The sequence below is a fragment of the Danio rerio genome, chromosome 6 (genome assembly GCF_049306965.1).
Source record: "Danio rerio strain Tuebingen ecotype United States chromosome 6, GRCz12tu, whole genome shotgun sequence".
Classification (NCBI taxonomy): Eukaryota; Metazoa; Chordata; class Actinopteri; order Cypriniformes; family Danionidae; genus Danio; species Danio rerio.
In genome coordinates, this window is record NC_133181.1 from 16,728,377 (window position 1) to 16,748,286 (window position 19,910).

Genomic DNA, 19,910 nt, shown 5'->3' on the forward strand with positions numbered 1-19,910 from the left:
AGATATTTTTATTAAAATAATATTTTAGTTACCAAACAAATTGAAAGATCAAACAATTAATTCAAGCAAAATATTGCAAAAGAAATTACAACCTACAAAATGTTTAAGTTTTTTTGTTTTTTCTTTTCTTTTGATTTTTTCTCTTTTTAAAACTTGTATTTAAAATTTTTCGATAACATAAATCTGGGTACACTAGTTTTTGGACCATTATCGTAAGTTATTTTGTTAGATAAGCTCCAGATTTGGATTAAGTACTAAGTAATCTATATTGTACTGTATATGCACGAATAAAAATACAAATATGAATTTAAAAGATAGATTTGTGAGGAGTGTACTTCTATATGATGAGCACTGTAGCTAGTTTGTTAATGGATAATAATAAATTAAAATATTTAAATTATTATGATAATTGTTAGAATTACTTACACTCTATCAAATGGATTAATTGTTTATTTTAGTTCATGCTTCAAGGTAAAGTATTTTAGAAAATGTGGCTTGCAACATGTTGTAAGTTGTAACAGGTGAATTTTGTTTTGTTGTTACTTTTTTCCTGTCCCACAACTGTTTCATTCTTTTTGCATCCTCTTGGCAATTCCTCAAAGACTTCCAGGCAGCATGCTAAATTTATGCTCGAGGAAGCTCACCTGTTCCGAATCTTCAGCTGGCCTCTGTTTAGCTTTATATGTTCTGGCTAACAGCCAGTACCTAGGCTATTGTATGTGACTCAAGCAAAGCGGAAATTTAAATGAAACGTACTTAAGGATATCAATGCAATCTTGATGAGAGTTAAGCACTATAGAATGATGCATTTGATTGTAGAAGCATAAACACTAATAGTGCATTGATCCAACTGCAAAACATGATTTGGCTTCCTCTGGCAATGTGAGGATACTGATGGAAATGAGATAAGCCTTATGAATGCAACAGTAACCACAACATTACATGGAAAGTTTTAAGCCTTTACCACAATTATTTTTTGATTGTGTAATTTGGACAGAGATGGATCAGGGTGCTCATTCATGTAAACAAATTAAATTAGCCTGAACACCTGTCTGAACAATACACCCCAACAACCCACCTCTGAGATGGACAAATACACATTTAGCACATGCGCACGTACAACGAGTTTCTCTCATAACAGTTTCCACATTAAAGGCAATTCACAACAGACTAAACAATAGTTCAGTGGTCTCAGTCTGAAAAGACCATGCAGGGTTGAAACCATCAGGTCTTTTTGTGTGAAATATGCATAGAAATACAGAAGTTGAAAGACATTTGTTTTTAGTTAAGGGCGTAGTCTGGTAAACTGAGACCTGTTCTAAATTAAAGATTGTTAAAATGGTCTTTCCATCTTATTAAGTTTTCACTGCAGTCTTTTCTTTCAGTCTGGAAGGCAAGGAAAGCTTTTCACTAAATAACATTGGTTTTGGATTAAAATACTTGTGTGGGTGTCTATAAAAAATGTCAAATGTTTTTGACAGCCTCAATGTTGACAGTTTTATATACAAATTGCATTACAGAGTGGAGCCAATAAGAAAAAAGTCATATGCATAAATTTAAAACTAAAAGTAATCAAGAACAATTTTTGGTTTTCCAAAAGAAGTTTCACAATTAAAATGATGTGTATTTTGCAATGTAACTTACCAAATTGGTAACAAAAAATATTCATATTTTTATTTTTTAATCTTGTTGTTGGTGCAAACACATCAGAGTTTTATTATTTTAAAAACAAAAATGTTCCCCTATAAATTATAATATCAAATATGTACAAATTTAGTCAATGTTAAATTTTCTCCAAAGAGATGGGGAAATATTGGGGAGTGCGGGGCAACGCTGGGTAAAATGTAACACAGAGTTTTAAGGTACTTGCTCAGGGTTAACAATGGCATGCTTCAGAGGTTTTCACCCCAGTGTCGGCAGATGTCTTCCTGCCAGTTATTGAAAAAGTTCAGCAAAATTTGGATGAGAAACATAGGAAAAACCATTTTTGCAGCATAAAAGTATTTTTATTATAGTCAATATTTTTTTATTTAAAAAAAATCTGTGAAATATGTAAGTAAAATTTTAGATTGTTGTGATTACCATCTTCTAGGCTAAAAGATGGAACCATTTTGAATGATGTAAAACACACAGTGACCGCTAGCCAGTTTTGACGAAAACACGACACAGCGGGGTTAGTTGTAACAGGGTGTTACAATTAGGCCACACTGTGTTGGAGACCAATATGCCAAAATAATTGTTGAATTTTGAGAGTAATTTTGAGTAATTTTGAGTAATTTTGATATATATATATATATATATATATATATATATATATATATATATATATATATATATATATATATATATATATATATATATATTTTTTTTTTTTTTTTTTTTTTTTTTTTTTTTTTATTGCTAATACTACAAATACATGCATTGCATAATAATGGATAATAATCCAAATAAATCCAACTGTGTTTATCCATAAATAAACATACTTTGCAATGTAGAATATATAAAAATTGAGCTTAGTACTTATATAGCTCCTATTAAAATATAGCTCCTATTTAAAGTAAACTGAACTTAAATTAATTGTGTGAAATTTGCATTTTTAAGCACGTGTTACAACTAACCCTCTGTCTGTTACAACTTGCCCCACAGGTGGGGTAAATAGTAACATTTATACTCCTGGCATTTTTGGCAATACTTCATACAACCAGGGCTCCTCATTTGTAGGAGAGGCTTGTGTGCTGTTGGTCATAAACAAATGGTTTGTCTAACCAAATACTTGTTCATTATTTGGCCAAAACTCAAAACCATGCAAACAGTGTTACTTTGTGCCACGCTCTCCATTTCCCCAAAAAGTAACTCTTGTCTTTTTTGTGTGTGTATTTTTGTTTTAAAAACCATTATCTACGGTCCCACCATCCACGGGACCACCAAGAAGGTGGGAGACAAGGACAAACGATGCATCCATTGAAAAATAAATTTCACACTGCACTTTCCACAGTTTGCGTTTACATACCTGCCCACATGGTCCTCTGACTAGTGAAGTCAAACAATGTCGCAGAGAACAGATAAAGGCGAAGAATATACCCAGCTTCCAAAGTGACAGCAATTATTTCAAAACATGCTGCGTCAGAAAGGCTCTTCCAAATTGCTTTGTTATCAAGTGAGCGAATTGCATTCATACATTGAATGAGCTGAGCTACGCAAGCGTGGCGTTGGGTTGTGTTGTTTTGCCCAGCGGGATGCCAAACAAGAGCTTGTTAGTAACAGAGGCTTGACATGCTCACGGCTTATCGGATAAGATAAGAAATGAAACCATGAAAATGAACGACTAGAGCTCTTATTAAGCGTTAGAATCGCATTAAGTGTTGTGGTTGATAGAGTATTGTATTCCGTTTTAACTAGTTGCCTTCTTTCAGAAGCAGTGAAGAGGCTTTGATCTCGTTGCCATGGCAGCTGTCAGAAGCGCAGGGAGTAAACCAGCGGCTTGCTGCTGCCTGGCTGGTGCGAGACTTGTCCAACTCTAGTTATAAATGCTTAACTTATGACAGCTAATCAGGACTTTCTGCTTGGATGCCTTACTACGCTTCGTTTAACCATTTTAGTTTCGAACGCTGTGACTTTCTGTTGTGTTTATCCCTTTGATATTTAAATACAGCACTTTCTAAACTAAACTCTGAGGCGCGTAAAATCAGTAAGGATGTCGCAGAGGTGAGTAAAAACTGTCCTTTAACCGTGTGCACGACATGGGAATGTTAATGTGATGATGCCACAACCACGATAATGTGTATAATAACCGTGTAATGTCTTTGTGAGGAAACTATTTATACATCAGCTCCTCTGTGTTCAGAAAAGTCTGTATAATTTTAGCAGGACATGTTAAAATTTTTAGAAAAGGGAAGGTGGAAAACATGTTTTTTTTCTTTCTTTCTTTTAAAAGTCGTGTATGGGGGAAAAACGCCCACTAGGAAAAAGTTCACATTGTTTTACAGTTCCTATGACAACATACTACCAAGAACCAGTATTTCTGCACTCGAATAAGAGCTAAATAAATCTGCTTTGGTGTAGGAGGTGGCCATTTTCAGTCACTGAAATTACACCACTACACTCTTTAAAATAAAAGCTCTTTATTGGTTGGGGGTTGTTATAAGAAGAGCCTTTAATATCTTTGGACGTTTTCATTCAACAGAAGATTCTTTATCTTGGAGAAAGGGTTCATTAGATCATTAAAATGTTGGTCATTCTTTACAAAAAAGGTTTTGTTCACTTTTCTTGGCTACCCAATTAACCTTCAGCTGAGGATTACATGGGGGTTTTCAGCCAAAACAAAATGCTGTTAATTTAACTGCCTTAATTCAAGATGTCGAACTTTTCTTCAGCAGAACATTATGGTTGTATAGTTGAAAATACTTGGTGGTTTATAACATGAAGGTCAAGAGGTACTCCAAAACAAATGTTATAATGTAATAATTACATGTAATATGTAATGATTATGTAATATTTAATAATTACAGGCAAATTAATAATTACAGACAAAACAAATACCAGTGTCTCCTGACAATACATCAGCATTTTATGAATTGACACTATGGTCATGCAGGCTCTTCATAAATATGCTCTTCAGTTTAGACTATTAAAATGTTATTCACTTTATGAAAAAAAATGCTTGTTTACTGAAAGGCTCTCTAAAAAAATGGTTATTCTGTGGCATCACTGCGAAAATACCATTTCACAACTTTTATTTTAAAAGTTTTGATAAGACTAGGTGTCTTTGGAATGTACACTATACTGTAAACCCTAATGATTTGATTTTTTAAAATGATTTGAGGAAAGTGATTTCCTCAGTTCATTTGGGTAATGGGAAATCTACAACTCAATTAACTGAGTTGACCAAAACAGTCTCTACATTGAATTAACCTAACTCTGTTTAAGTATAGATAACTTAAAATTGCAAATAGACTAAACTTCAGCTTTTATATACTTTACTTACTTACTCCCAGGGCCGTTTATATCAAAGTTGATATTTAGCCGCACCATAGTGGTGTTTTGTAACATCTCCTTTTTACAAGGTGGGTTGTTAGCCCAACGCTGAACCCTCAACCTGGAGGACCAGGACATACACACATATACTATACGAACAGTTTAGCGTACCCAATTCACCTACATCACGGTCCTTTGGGGGAAATTGGACCACCTGGAGGAAACCCAGGCAAATACAGATATGCCAACTGCAACACTCGAACCAGTGATCTTCTTGCTATGATGCGACAGTGCTATCCCACTGCGCCATTATGTCACCCCTGCATGTATATTAATTAAGAAAAATATATAAAAGCATTTCAATGTTTACTTACTGATGTAACTTTTCTTTTTAGTCGGATGGGTTCAAGTAGTGCCTCTGTCCTGCTGTGCTTCAGCAAAATTCAGCATCACAAGCAAAATGACCATCTTGTGTCATATAACATATATCCACCAATCAGCGCAGTTAAGGCAGAATTTCAAGCACAACCAATCATTTTAAACAGAGACATGGTGAATCGTTTAAAGAAATTAAGACGTTGAGTTCAGAGAATTTTTTTGCTGCCTAATGAGAAAGTTAAACATACCAGTTTAAGTAATTTCAAGTTATATTTACTTAATATCTTTGTAATAACAACAGCTGGGTTTGCAGAGTACAACACACACATCATCTTTATCTTTTATTAAAAAAACAGCTTTGGGACATATGTAAAGTATATTTTAATAATCTAAGTATTCAAGCTATCAATGCCACTAAAGAACTTTTTTTTTTTTTTTACTTTAGTACAGAGCACAGTTTTCTAAATGGAGAGCTTTTCATTTTTTGCAGCGCCACTCTTTTTTTTTAAGTTTATGAGCTTAATATCTACATAATAGTTCAGATACTACCAGAGAAAAGATTTTAGAGCCTGTCATAACTAAAAAGATAATATTCATCTTATGAAAAAGTTCGTCAAAAATCTGGATGAGAAACACAGCAGAAACCATTTCATTTCAATCAAATTGTTTTTCAGAATATTTTTTGCCTATTTTAATGCTTGGTTTTGTATTTAAATCATCTTAAGGCCTCCTTGAACGTTTGTTAGGGCCCCCTAGTGGACCTCAGACCTCTGGTTGAAGAAAAATTTATTTAGTAGAACTGTACTTGTTGACGGAACTCCGTAAAAATCCTTAAATTGCATTTTCCTCATCCATTTTCATGGAACATCCGTTAGTTACTCCAGGTTTCCAATGAATTGCAGCACTTCTGCTTTTGTTATCTGCCATATTTCAGATATCTCTAAGAGGCGCCTTTCTATTTTATTGTAAATGCTGTTTTACAACCAGCCTCCTAACCTCCTCCCACAGCTCCTCCCCGCCCCCCTCCCACTCTAACTATCCTGTCCCCTCCTTTGATTTTGCCATCCCTATAATTTGAGTAGCTCTTGGCAGTGCTAATGCCCAGAGGGGAACAATACTGTATGGGCCCATCAGAATAAGAAAAGAAGGTGGTTTCACCCTCGCCATGAACTCTTTCAACAGTCACAAAAGGAGCACCCACACGCAAAGAAGTCAAAGAGGTCAGAGGACATCTGTGGAATTCATGTGTATTCAACTTTAGAAAACGAAGAATGGAGAAATAATGTTTGTCAGGGGATTTCTTCCTTTATGTGGCTTAATATGCTGACTTACGGTGAATTCAATGTGCATTCTGCGGTTTCCCACATTCAGTGTGAGCGGTCAGACGTTGGCGGTACTAATTTTGGCCTGAGGGTCCAAAAACTGAGGGTCGGGAAAATTTTCCCAGAGGGCAGTTGCTCTCAACAGGTGTAATTAGGCCTGTTAGCAAGTACTACTGCCTGTCTCTTTTGATTGTATTTCAAAGATGGATTGAAATGGAGGGACATTAAAGTTTTCAATATGGAAAATCTTGTATGAATTGCAAGATACAGACCTAAATAGAACAGTAAAATAATCTGCTTTTCGCAACAACAACAAAAAAACACAACTGAAAATAATTTCTAAATTAGCACTCTATAAAACTTAAATAGGAAAATTTATACAATTATTTTTTGAGTGAAGAAAAGTGAAGACATTTGTTATTTAAACCAGTTGTCATGTATTGAAAATATCTTCTAAATGACCATATTAGTGTTTGAAATTTGAAAGACTCTTACATTTTCCAGACCTTAAAGGGTTAGTTCACCCAAAATTAAAAAATAGCCCATAATTTAATCTCCCTTAATGCAGGTGTATATGCATTTATTTTATTTTATTTTTTTATCTCCTTGCTATCTTAAACCCCATTGGCAACAGATGGGTGTTTTTATTCAACATCATAAAAACTGCCAAAAAAGCACACTCATCCATAGTAAAACGTGCCTCACATGGCTCAGAGTTGTGAATACATGGCACTAGACATGGGACGATAACTATTTTCAAGGTATACCGCCGCGGTTTGGAAAAATTATGTTTTAAAACCCCCAAAATGTTTTGTTAAACCAGCCAGATCTCACAAGGAAAAGTAAGTATTTTATTTTTTGTCAGTTTAGTGGCTAATTCAGTCGTACGAAAATGTACGATTTTAAAAAGGAGGCGTGGCACCCAACCCCACCCCTAACCCCAACTAATAAGCAAATTGTACTAAATTGTACGAATTAGATTGTACAAATTCATACGAATTAGCCACTAAATCAAAAAGTTACGAATTGCCGTGAGATTGCGTTGGTTATGTTCCTGCTGTATATGTAAGATTATTATCATTATTTTTTTATGGCAATAGTACCTCTAGAAAAGATTTTCAAAGGCGTCGTTTTAAAATGTAAAGAAATCTGTATTTTTGAAACTATATTGAAGACAGCATGATAGCTATGTTTCCATCCAGAAATACAAATGACGTTTTTGCGCAAAACCCACATAAAAGACGTGCTAATAAAGCAGCGTTTTCATCCAATGAGACAAAGAGAACAAAATCGTCACTTCTTGATTAACTAGTGCCAACTATCAAAAATAAAAACGGAATTTAGGGGAAGCTGCGTGAATCTTCTTTCATTTAATAAACGACTTGCACTTTAAAAGACAAATGCCATAACACATGGTGGAGTTTGAAGGTGTGAGACACGGAGCGCAGTCGCTCTTGACAGTTCTGGAGGTAATTAATAATATAATAACATAACAGTAATACTGAAATGGTTACAGCATTTTAGAATGTAAAACAACGTTTCCGATGTTTTACAATATGGTCATCCTGCTGGTTTGTCCATTTACGCACATTTTCATGATCACATGATCTCTTAAAACAAAATCACATGAAAATTTTAATGGCATACTGGAATTTGTTTGGTAAAAGTGTTTCCATTGGAGTTTATTCGCATCTTTTCTTATCGAATAAAAAGTTTATCCTACTCAGTTATGCGCATATGTTTTTTATGGGCATTTTCAAAATTTATTCGCATTTTGGCATTTCCGTCAACTGATCTTTCATGCTCATATACAAAATGCCCATAAAAAATAGGTGGATGAAAAACATAGCTAATGACTCATTTGAATTGTTTAGCCTAACATGTTTACTGTTCCAAATTGTTTTAAATGTTTCTCAAAATAAAATATATTGTGTTCAAAGTCACAAAGATTATAGACATTTAAAAAGATTATATTTTAGAGCAATAATCACAATACCGTGAAACCGTGATAATTTTATCCAAGGTTATCATACTGTCAGAACCATATACTGGTCCATGCCTACATGCCACCTATAAATATTTGATATATCTATATTTAAATATCCATATAAAATTTTTATAAATAGTTTAGTGTAATTGCTAACTGTCACATATGTGCATTTATAAGAGACTGCCTTTTGGGCAGATATCAACACAACAGTTATTGTCACATTATTTATTTTGTATAACTGTATAGGTATATTTGTATGTAAAATATGTATGCATAGATATATGTTTTTATATTTAAAGTCTACATATGTGGATTGTTTGTTATTGACCTATTGTCATTTTCTGCAAATAAATACTCATAACGTAATATTTATTTAAAACTTGAAGACTAAAATATTATCACATAAATATACATTAATCTAATTTCTTTCCCCAGTTCATATGGCCGAATGTTGGATGCTGCTCAGGGAGCTTTGGAAGACCTTTTGGAGGATGAATATCCCACATTGGAGCTCCGTCCTCAAAAGGACCGCCTGCAGGTGTTTCAAACACTGGCCACTTTCTTCCTACGCTACATGAAGATTTTCCGTGCCCTGGAGGAAGTTTACGATCAGATTGTTCACCCCCAGAAGAGACGTGTCGTGCACCAGGTTCTTGACGGAGTGATGGGACGATTGGTAGAGCTGAAGAATGAGATGGTGGAGCTGGAGCACTCTGAATTTCACTACTTTGATGACCTATTGCAAGACTTTAAAATGACACCTGTGAGTGAGATAAGAAAATGTACTGTTTTGTGCTGGGAATTTTTAGGTCTGACGTGCTTTTAAATTCACAAGAGTGAGCCTAAAGGAAATGTTGGAGATTTTGGGCTTGGGGAAGATTTAAGTGCTCAATGTCAAAGTGGATTTTAGCAAGCTAAGACTGAATTTAGAGAATGCTAATTGGGGTCACTAGTGCACTACCACTTTTACTCTTTTCTACTCTTTTCTGTTCTGCTCTTTTAATTTTTTCATCTTGCTTTTTAGGAGGATCTTGAGGTGCCTATTCCACGTTATTTTGTGAGAGAAAAGATGAGGGCGTTGAAGGAGAGGGAGAAGATGCTGGCCCATGTTTTGGCTAAAGAAGGACGTCCAGAACACAAATCTGTGAATGTATGTTCATAAAAAACCATAGTGGTCAATTAACTCAAATCAAACATTAGAGAAAAGCAAATCCCCTAACAAAAGTCCAGTAAAAATAGTAAGTACTTTTTTACAATTTCAGAGTGAATGTACAAATTCACTTTTATGTACTTACACAAGCATTGTAAGTAAATTAAAAGTAAAAAGTAAACTTATGCAAATAAATAAAAATAAACCCAATAAGTCCACAACTTAAGCAACTGTACAGGTCAGGTGTCCAAAGTCGCTTTGGGAAAGTTTACCCCAACTCTAATTAAACAGGTCTGTGACAGCTAATTAAATTCTAATGCTATGGTCACACTATAGTTTAAGCATTCAAAATTTTGTCCTACAGTGCTGCGAAAAGGGGCGGGATTAAAGAAGCTCATTAGACATAAAAAAGCGAATGATTTCTGTCCAAAATTTCTTAACTTTGCAATGCAATGAACTGCTAAATATGCCGCACTAGCTTGCGTTTCTGGTCTGTGGCATTCGGTTTTATACAAGGTTAAACTAAACATCCCTATTAATTTAGAATTATAAAGAACCTTAAAGCCATAGTTCACCCAATACTAACAATTCTGTCTTCATTTAATTGCCCTTCACATGTTCCACTTACTCAACAATACTTATTTCAACAATCATGGTTACACCAGTCATAGACAATTTTATGATGACATTGTCAATACTATTAAATAATTAGTATTTTTATTGTTAATTTTAAAATGTAACTATGGCTTGTAGTCATACACCACTTGCACAAATGGATGTTTTTTTTTATGAGGAAACTCTCAGGGGAAAAAAAACCTTGTAGCTGTGTATTTGAAAATGTAGAAGTACTTAAATGTGTGCTACAAAATGTGTTGCTGGATACAATGCATTTGAATGAATTACTCATTAAACATGGTTTGGAACATTTTCATGTGAACACTTTACATGAAGCTCATGTGATACTTCCGGATTTTCCCTAAGAAAGAGTGAATTGTTTTCAAAACTCCATTTTGGAACCTTTATATTTGAGTGTGTCCTTAAATTAGAATGATTTCCATGTTTGGGTGAACTGATCTTTTAACTAGAGACTTGATCTGACTTAATTTGATTCAGTGAGTCATTTATTTGAGAACAAATGCAATAAGATCAGTCAAATTCACAAATAAACTTTTCAGGGGTGCATTTCCCAAAACCATTGTTAGCCAACTGTATTTGTAGGTTCTGTTGTTACAAACATAGTTGATTGGTACAGATTTTGCCGAATCCATTGTTCCAATGAACATTTGCAAACATCTTGCATGGCTGTAGTTAGAAGCATAGTTCCTGGCTGTTTTCTATTTTGAGTTGTCCCCTTAAGCCATATTCCTTTCAAAACTTAAATATTAAAGTTGTCTTGCTAACATTTTATATAATTTGCTCTGAAAGTTGTTTTTATTGCACTTTGGTTTAGTAATTTGTAGAGTGACGATTGTGGTCCATTCTTAGCGCACTCTGAAAACATTTATGACATTTTGAGTAGAGCTATGGCTCGTAAGGTCATAAAAAATAACTTTTTTGATTTATATTACAAGCAAAGTATGTGCATATATTCATAGTTTTGATTTATTTTTTAAAAAGTAGGCCTATGTAAAGTATATGCAAGGTCTTTCAAATAAAAATACATCAACCAAATGTACTTTAAGACAACACATAAATTAAAATGTTATATTGTTACAGTTTTATATATTTATTATAAGTTATTGTCCACATCTTTCTAAAACATATATATTCACTCATTATACATGCATGCAATTTGAGTCAAATAACAGATGTACCAAGTGAAATCTAAGTTCAGGTGTGTGTTTGTATTTTCTGGTTGAGCAGAGGCCTGTTCTGTCCATGTCCATGGAGAGGGCTGTGTGGCTGCTACAGGTCAGTGAGCGAGCACGGCAGGGAAGACTGAGAGCTCACTTCATGAAGACAATTCGGCTAGAGGAACAAAGAAGACATCTGGGTTCTAGCATGCTGGACCCTGACCAAGCAGCCACCTGCATTCAAAAGGTATCCTGCATTGCTTTATTTTCAATAGTCCAGTGAAATCACTGATGCATTGCTTTCATGGGTTTGAAAATGGCAAAACAAATTAATCTTCTTCGATGCTTTTATTACAAATTACAATGATGAGAGAAATTTAAAGGATTTGTCTTTCAAGCCTTGTTTTGTTCCAAAACTGTATGCATTTCTATCTTCTCTCATACACACAATCATCATTCATTCATTCATTTTCTTGTCGGCTTAGTCCCTTTATTAATCTGGGATCGCCACAGCGGAATGAACCGCCAACTTATCCAGCACGTTTTTACGCAGCATAGAACAATGAATATATGTATACACAGTGTTGGGTAAGTTACTTAAAAAAAATAATAGATTACAAATGACTGATTACTACTGGAAAATTGTAATCTTATTACATTACTAATTACTTCATGTAAAAAGGAATCAGATTACTATTATCTTTACTTTGAAGTTATTTTTAAAATATAAAATACGCCTATAAAAATACAAAATAAACTGCAGCTATTTCAGTAAGTTTTTACTCACTGAAAAACATTACAGTTGATCACAGCAGCTTGACATTTTCAAAAGACTTAAAAAGTTCGAGTTTAGGTGTTCTATGTTTGTATGAGGTAATTAGTCGGCCTAAATGTGAATTTTGCTGATCGGACAGTTCTTGTCACATGACTCACGGTTTTCATCTGGGTGTGCCTTGCAAATGTGAGCGTAAGTATTATGTACTCCTAATGTGCACGCATGAAAAAGATGCAAAAGACGAGTTATGTGAAGGGCCCCATAATAAGCTATGTTTCTCTTCACATTCAGAATGTACCTTCACTACCGATCCTGCACAAAAATTCACTTAAAGCTGCAGTCACATTAAAGTTTGAGCATGCGATATACTGTCGTACGGCGCTGCAAAAAGGGCCGAGATTAAATAAGCTTAATAGACATTTAAAATAGTGAGCAATTGCTCCATGTTTTAAATTTCTGTCCAGAGAGGCCATGTTTTGATCCTCGATTGGTCTCACGCAGTCAAGTGACGCGAATTCGCAGATCAGAGTTCACCAAGCTTGAACTTTGCACCGCAGCAATTTGTGAAACTTAACGCATGCCCTGCGTTTCCGGTCTGACGCTTTCGCGTGCGTATGAATAGAAGTCTATGGGAGGAAAAGCCCAGTGTGACCACAGCTTTAGCCTGTATAAGCTGAGTTGGGCCGCCGTTTTTTGGGCGCCTTGGTCCTCTTTGGTTGCTGGTCAAGTTAAAAGCAGTCAAAAGTTCTTTAGAGAATTGACATAGACTGCATTTCACAGAAATATTTTTGTTTTTACACTTAATGTAATTAAAGTAATGTCTGTATATCCACTTGAAGAAGCAGCCACTCTCGACAGCAACCAGCTCACGTTCTCAAGCAATTTAAAAGCGCATGCTCTTTAACTGACGTTGCAGCAGAAAATGTGATTTAAAAGCATTTTTTTTATTCGAAAAACTATAATTTTAACATAAGTAATGCAATTACATTGACTTAACTGTAATCAAATTACACAAACTTTAAATGTAATATGTTACATTACTGCGTTACTCAAAGATATAATTAGAATACAGTAACGCGTTACCATTAAACACATTACACCCAACTCTGTGAATATATATATTCCTTATAGTACAAAAATAATTTTGTTGGTTTTAACAGATATTTTTAAATGCTTTCAAAGCTATATGATTATGCATAGTAAACATTTCAAATGTAATTCTTTGATCACTATGAAGTCTAAAAGGATTCATTTTAAAGCCTAATTAATGAGACTACATCAAATGTACACAAATCAGAAGCACCAAAACGAAACTAAATGATATGACAAAAAGTCATGGCAAGATTTATTTTTAAATCTTATGTTGCTTATTGTAATAAGTTAATAGTAATTTAACAGTTTTTTAAAGATACACAAAGATTAAAAAATTATTTTAGTTTTTTTTTTATTGATGACTATAAAAGTTCATTTAGGTGTCATACTGAGGCTGGAGCAGGGGCAATAATAATACACAGCGCCTGCAAATCACCTAATGTCTGTCAATGTATGCACCTGCTTGCACAAGGAACATGCCTTTTAACCATGGAGACATTTGTGAGAGATGATACAGAATATATTTACTTGGTACCATATCAAGTTGAGCTGGAATACATGAAAGCTAGTTTTCATGCACTTCGTAATATCAATATCAAAAAGTCTTTGTTTATTATGCCAGAATGGCAGTGTATGGCAAATGTGGCAATGACAACTTTATTAAATGAAATAAATGTAATAAACTTAAAATTTACTAAAAGTTAATACCACTCATTTGAAAAGAGTTTTGAACTCAGTGTTGGAGATAATGAGTTAATTAAATACCTCATTACTTCAACTTAAATGGAGTAAGTTTACAAACTCAAATGGTTTGTAGCGGTAATCGGTTTTCTTAAACGATCTGAGTTGCCTTAACTTTACAGTACTTAGTTGGTTTAAGTTCCCCTTCGGGGGGAACTCCAGCACTATAAGTGGATTTGATTGTAAAATCCACGCATTGGGAGGTTCGGTTCAGAAGCTACTCGTCTGAAAGAGTATTGAACGGGCCAATTAAGAATGAATTGGCAGCGCAAGCCTGCGCAGGTGAGCGGCATAAGCAATCAACTGAGTATATAAGCTCACCTGGCGCCAGCAGACGCTATCCTTTCCTTTTCGCTTCAGAGCCTTTTCTGATCGAGCTTATGAGGGTTCCTCCTGCTGATCTACAGCCATTCGAGAGAACGATTTTCATCCCGGTCCAGAGCGAGTCCACGCAGCGGCAGACGGTCGAGCTGGGTATCTCCCTTGCCTGGCGTCCCTTTGGGTCCGGTCCTCCAAGAGCGGTGCGTATTGTTGCAAATCCTAAAAGAGCAACACAGTCGTGCAGCACGTCCTTTTCAGGATGGCGCTCCGACTGTGCGTTTCTGGTTGCGGGGGTTTCCTGGCTCTGGATGATGGACACGATCACTGCATTACATGTTTGGGGGTCCAGCATGTTAATGTGGTGCTCGGGGGCGGTTCATGTCGTCACTGCGATGCCATGACCGTTGCGCAGTTGAGATCGCGGTTAGCTTTCGTAAGAGAGCGAGCCACCCCAGTTGCCTCCTGTTCTGCAGCGGGCGCTCGGGCAGATCTGAGGGCTTCAGCGAAAGACAATCCGCCGCCCACGGGCTCGCGGACCTCTCGCTCCTCCAAGCGCTCCATCCAAGCTTCGGGTACTGAGAGTGATCCGTCTAATCAGATGGTAGCTCTCACGCTCGCTGACACCGGAGATCAGATGTCCTCCGCGGCATCGGAGGGCGGGCTTTCATTGTCCGACGATGATCCGGACCCGCTCGCCCCCTCTGGGCAAGCGAGCGCCGTCAAAACGGATCCTGAAGCGGACATGTTGGCCGTGCTTTCTCGGGCTGCTTCGGCCGTCGGGTTGGAGATGGTTTATCCCCCAGCCCCGCGGCCGGACCGACTAGATGGGTGTTACGTAGAGGATCAGAAGGCGAAGCCTTCGAAGCCTCTCGTCCCCTTCTTCCCGGAAGTGCACAGTAGGCTTACGCAGTCCTGGAGGGCACCTTTCTCTGCCCGCGCTGCGTCCGCCTCCGCCCTCACCACCCTGGATGGTGGAGCTGCCAGGGGGTATGAGGCGATCCCGCAGGTGGAGCGCGCCATTGCGGTCAATCTTTGTCCGCGTGGCGCCCCCGCTTTGCGTGGTCCGCCCCGTCTCCCGTCCAAAGCCTGTAAGTTTTCTGCCTCCCTCGGAGCTAGAGCTTACAAGGCTGCGGGCCAGGCAGCTTCCGCCTTGCATGCGATGGCCACCTACCAGCGCTACCAAGCGCAGGCGCTGGCTGAGCTGCACGAGGGTGGGTCTAACCCAGGCTTGTTACACGAGCTGCGTACGGCGACCGACTATGCTCTCCGGACCACTAAGTCCGCCGCCTGCGCACTGGGGAGGACGATGTCCACACTTGTGGTCCAGGAACGCCACCTCTGGCTAAACCTGGCAGATATGCGCGATGTCGACAAAGTTCGCTTTCTTGACGCGCCCATATCCCAGGCTGGCCTGTTCGGCGACACCGTCGGTGAATTCACCCAGGAGTTCAAGGCGGTGAGCGAGCAGTCGGATGCGATGGGCAGAGTCATCTATCGGCGGGGCCGTAAGCCCGCTCCATCCCCGGCCGAGCCATCCACCTCCGCTGTTCCTCGCCGAGGGCGCCCGCCAACGGCCGATGCCCCGCCCCCGCCTCCGGCGAAGCGAGCGCGTCGAGCACGCCGAAAGCCGCTAGCCCCTCCTGCCCAGGGCGCCGCTAAGTCCGGTAAACGGACCGCGAAGCGTCCCTGAGACAGGCCATCCGGAGAAGAGGAGACTTGCTCTTTCCCCGCTGGAGGGCGGGGCCCAAAATCCAACGGTACTTTTCAGTGCCACCAAAGTTTCGATCAAAGAGCATTTTCTCCCTTCCCCGGATGTGACAGCTCAAGCCCCGCCAGTCTGGGACGCGCTGCCTCTCAGCTCGCAGGGCTTGCATGCTCCGCCAGCGGCTCTCGGGCGCTGGGGGGACGGTCTCCCTTCTCCCAGCCCCCAAGCCCCCTCTCAGGAGTCAGGGTGCGGAGCCAGAGCGAAACGCTCTCCTCCAGCTCTTCTGTGGGACCCTCGCGCTCCCCGGATCAGCACACCCGCTCCTTGCTGCCCCTCCGCGGGTACGTCAACGATTGCTGCGATGACGTCATTAGCGAGGGCTCTGCCTGCTTGGTTAGCGCGGGCCAGCCCCTCACGGTGGCTCATACGCACGATCAGACTCGGCTACGAACTACAGTTCTCCAAACGGCCTCCCAGGTTTACGGGCGTGTATTTCACCAGGGTCAATCCCCTGTCCGCCCCTGTCTTGCGAGAGGAGATTGCTGCCCTCCTGGCGAAGGGTGCAATCGAGCCGGTGCCTCCAGCCGAGATGGAGAGCGGGTTTTACAGCCCGTACTTCATCGTACCCAAAAAGAGCGGTGGGTCACGGCCAATCCTAGATCTGCGCGTTTTGAATCGCTGCCTTCACAAGCTGCCGTTCAGAATGCTTACGCAGAGGCGCATCTTCCGATGCGTTCGTCCTCAGGATTGGTTTGCAGCCATAGACCTGAAGGACGCGTATTTTCTTGTCTCCATTCTTCCACGCCACCGTCAGTTTCTGCGGTTTGCGTTCGAAGGTCGAGCATGGCAGTACAAGGTCCTCCCCTTCGGGCTCTCTCTGTCTCCGCGGGTCTTCACCAAACTCGCGGAGGGTGCCCTAGCGCCTCTGCGGCTTGCGGGCATCCGCGTACTCAATTATCTCGACGACTGGCTGATTTTAGCCCACTCTCGGGAGCAATTGACTGCGCACAGAGACGAGGTGCTCCGGCATCTCCGCCTATTGGGGTTGCAGGTCAACTGGGAAAAGAGCAAACTCGCCCCGGTGCAGAGGATCTCTTTTCTCGGGATGGAGCTGGACTCGGTCACCATGGTAGCGCGCCTCTCCGGAGAGCGCGCTCGCCTGCTGCTGAACTGTCTGAGGGAGCTCGACAGCAAGTTATTGGTCCCACTGAAATATTTTCAGAGGCTCCTGGGGCATATGGCTTCCGCTGCGGCCGTCACACCGCTCGGATTGCTCCATATGAGACCACTTCAGCACTGGCTTCAAGATCGAGTTCCGAGACGCGCATGGCATGCGGGCACACACCGAGTCTCTGTTACTGCGCTGTGTCGCCGCACCCTCAGCCCCTGGAACGACCCCTCGTTCCTGCAGGCCGGTGTGCCTCTGGGACAGGCGTCCAGTCATGTTGTTGTTTCGACAGATGCTTCCAGCACAGGCTGGGGAGCCGTGTGTCGCGGGCATGCAGCTGCGGGCCTGTGGGTAGGTGCCCAGCTGCATTGGCACATCAATCGCCTAGAGCTGTTGGCAGTGTTCCTTGCTCTCCACCGTTTTTCTCCGGTGCTGGGGCAGCAACACGTGCTGGTCAGGACGGACAGTACGGCGGCGGCGGCGTATATCAACCGCATGGGGGGTATGCGCTCTCGCCGCATGTCTAAGCTCGCTCGCCGTCTGCTCCTCTGGAGTCACCCGCGGCTGAAGTCGCTGCGCGCCATTCACATCCCAGGTATGCTCAACCGTGCAGCCGATGTGCTCTCACGGCAGCAGATTCACTCTGGAGAATGGAGACTCCACCCCGAGTCTGTCCAGCTGATATGGGCGCGATTCGGGGAGGCCCAGATCGATCTGTTTGCTTCCCCCGAGAACGCTCATTGCCAGTTGTTTTATTCCCTGACCGAGGGCTCTCTCGGCACGGATGCACTGGCCCACAGCTGGCCTCGGGGCATACGCAAGTATGCGTTTCCCCCAGTGAGCCTGATCGCGCAGTTAATGTGCAAGGTCAGGGAGGACAAGGAGCAGGTTTTGTTAGTTGCGCCCCTCTGGCCCAACCGAACCTGGATATCAGAGCTCTCCCTCCTCGCGACGGCCCTCCCTTGGCAGATCCCTTTGAGAGAGGACCTACTTTCTCAGGGACAAGGCACCGTCTGGCACCCTCGTCCCGATCTCTGGAACCTCCACGTGTGGTCCATAGACGCGAGGAAGACTTAGGTAACCTGCCGCCCGCGGTGGTTGATACCATCACTCAGGCTAGAGCCCCCTCCACGAGGCGCGCCTACGCCCTGAAGTGGAGTCTATTCACTGAGTGGTGTGTCTCTCGCAGAGAAGACCCCCGATCTTGCCAGATCAGTGTTGTGCTCTCTTTCCTTCAAGAGAAGCTGGACAGCAGGCTGTCGCCCTCCACTCTCAAGGTTTACGTTGCTGCCATCTCCGCTCACCATGACGCGGTGGCTGGCGGCACCGTGGGAAAGCATAACCTCATCATCCGGTTCCTCAGAGGCGCTAGGCGAATTAATCCAACTCGCCCCCCTCTCACGCCCTCTTGGGATCTCGCCCTCGTTCTTACGAGCCTGCGATTTGATCCCTTCGAGCCACTCGATACAGTATCTTTAAGATTTCTGTCCCTGAAGACAGCTCTGCTGGTCGCGTTGGCCTCCATTAAGAGGGTCGGGGACCTGGAGGCATTTTCGGTCAGTGACTCGTGCCTGGAATTCGGGCCGGGATTTTCTCACGTTATTCTGAGACCCCGCCCGGGTTATGTGCCCAAAGTTCCTACCACTCCTTTTAGAGATCAGGTAGTAACCCTGCAAGCGCTGCCCCCGGAGGAGGCAGACCCAGCCCTGTCATTACTTTGTCCAGTTCGCGCTCTGCGCATTTATGTGGACCGTACTCAGAACTTTAGATCTTCTGAGCAGCTCTTTGTCTGTTATGGCGGACGGCAGCAGGGAAGTGCCGTGTCTAAACAACGTTTATCCCACTGGATTGTGGAGGCCATTTCTTGTGCTTATTTGAGCAGAGGCCAGCCGCGCCCCCCAGGAGTGCATGCGCACTCCACTCGGAGCGTTGCATCCTCTTGGGCGTGTGCGCGTGGCGCCTCTTTAGCAGACATTTGTAGAGCTGCGGGCTGGGCGACACCCAACACATTTGCAAGATTTTATAATCTGCGAGTGGAGCCGGTTTCCTCAAGGGTGTTAGGTACCTTTGGTGATTGAGGAAACAACTCGGTAGGTGTTGTACACGCTTGCGGTGCCTTTTTTTCCCTAACACGGAGAGATGTGCACCCTCCTGTCTGTCAGTAAAGTTCCCCATTCGGTGAGCCCTGCAGATTCCTCCGAGGCCCCCAGCACTGACTCAGCGGAGGAGTCACTTGCTGGCCCATTACGTAGTAGGTCTGCCCGCTGGTCAGCCCGCGTTTTGGGTATAGGTGCCTGCTATGACCGATCCCCGCTGGTGATCCCCATATGCTTTTCCGCCACGGTTAAGTTCCCCCCCTGGGCGGACCCGTGCTTTCCCTATCTGCTAACCACCTTCTTATGCGCACTCCCCCTTTTCAGGGTTAGTCCATATGTAATTCCATTGTTCCCCCTATTGGGTGCGGATGGTCTCCGCAGCGTCCTCCCTACTGGGATGGCACG

At 41.3% G+C, this 19,910-nt stretch overlaps 1 protein-coding gene across 5 annotated transcripts in view; it reads left to right on the plus strand.

Moving 5' to 3' along the window:
- The first annotated feature begins 3,455 nt into the window (after window positions 1–3,455).
- Window positions 3,456–19,910, plus strand: part of drc11 (dynein regulatory complex subunit 11) — a 178,841-nt gene continuing 162,386 nt past the window's right edge. For 4 of the 5 annotated variants that reach the window (XR_012407358.1, XM_073952994.1, XM_073952993.1 and 1 more), the window contains exons 1-4: window positions 3,456–3,705; window positions 9,100–9,427; window positions 9,689–9,814; window positions 11,678–11,854. Coding sequence is in view for 4 of the 5 variants with exons in the window: in XM_073952994.1 (XP_073809095.1) it covers window positions 3,695–3,705; window positions 9,100–9,427; window positions 9,689–9,814; window positions 11,678–11,854 (642 nt within the window). In the remaining variant the exon portion in view is untranslated. 5 annotated transcript variants of the gene reach the window in all.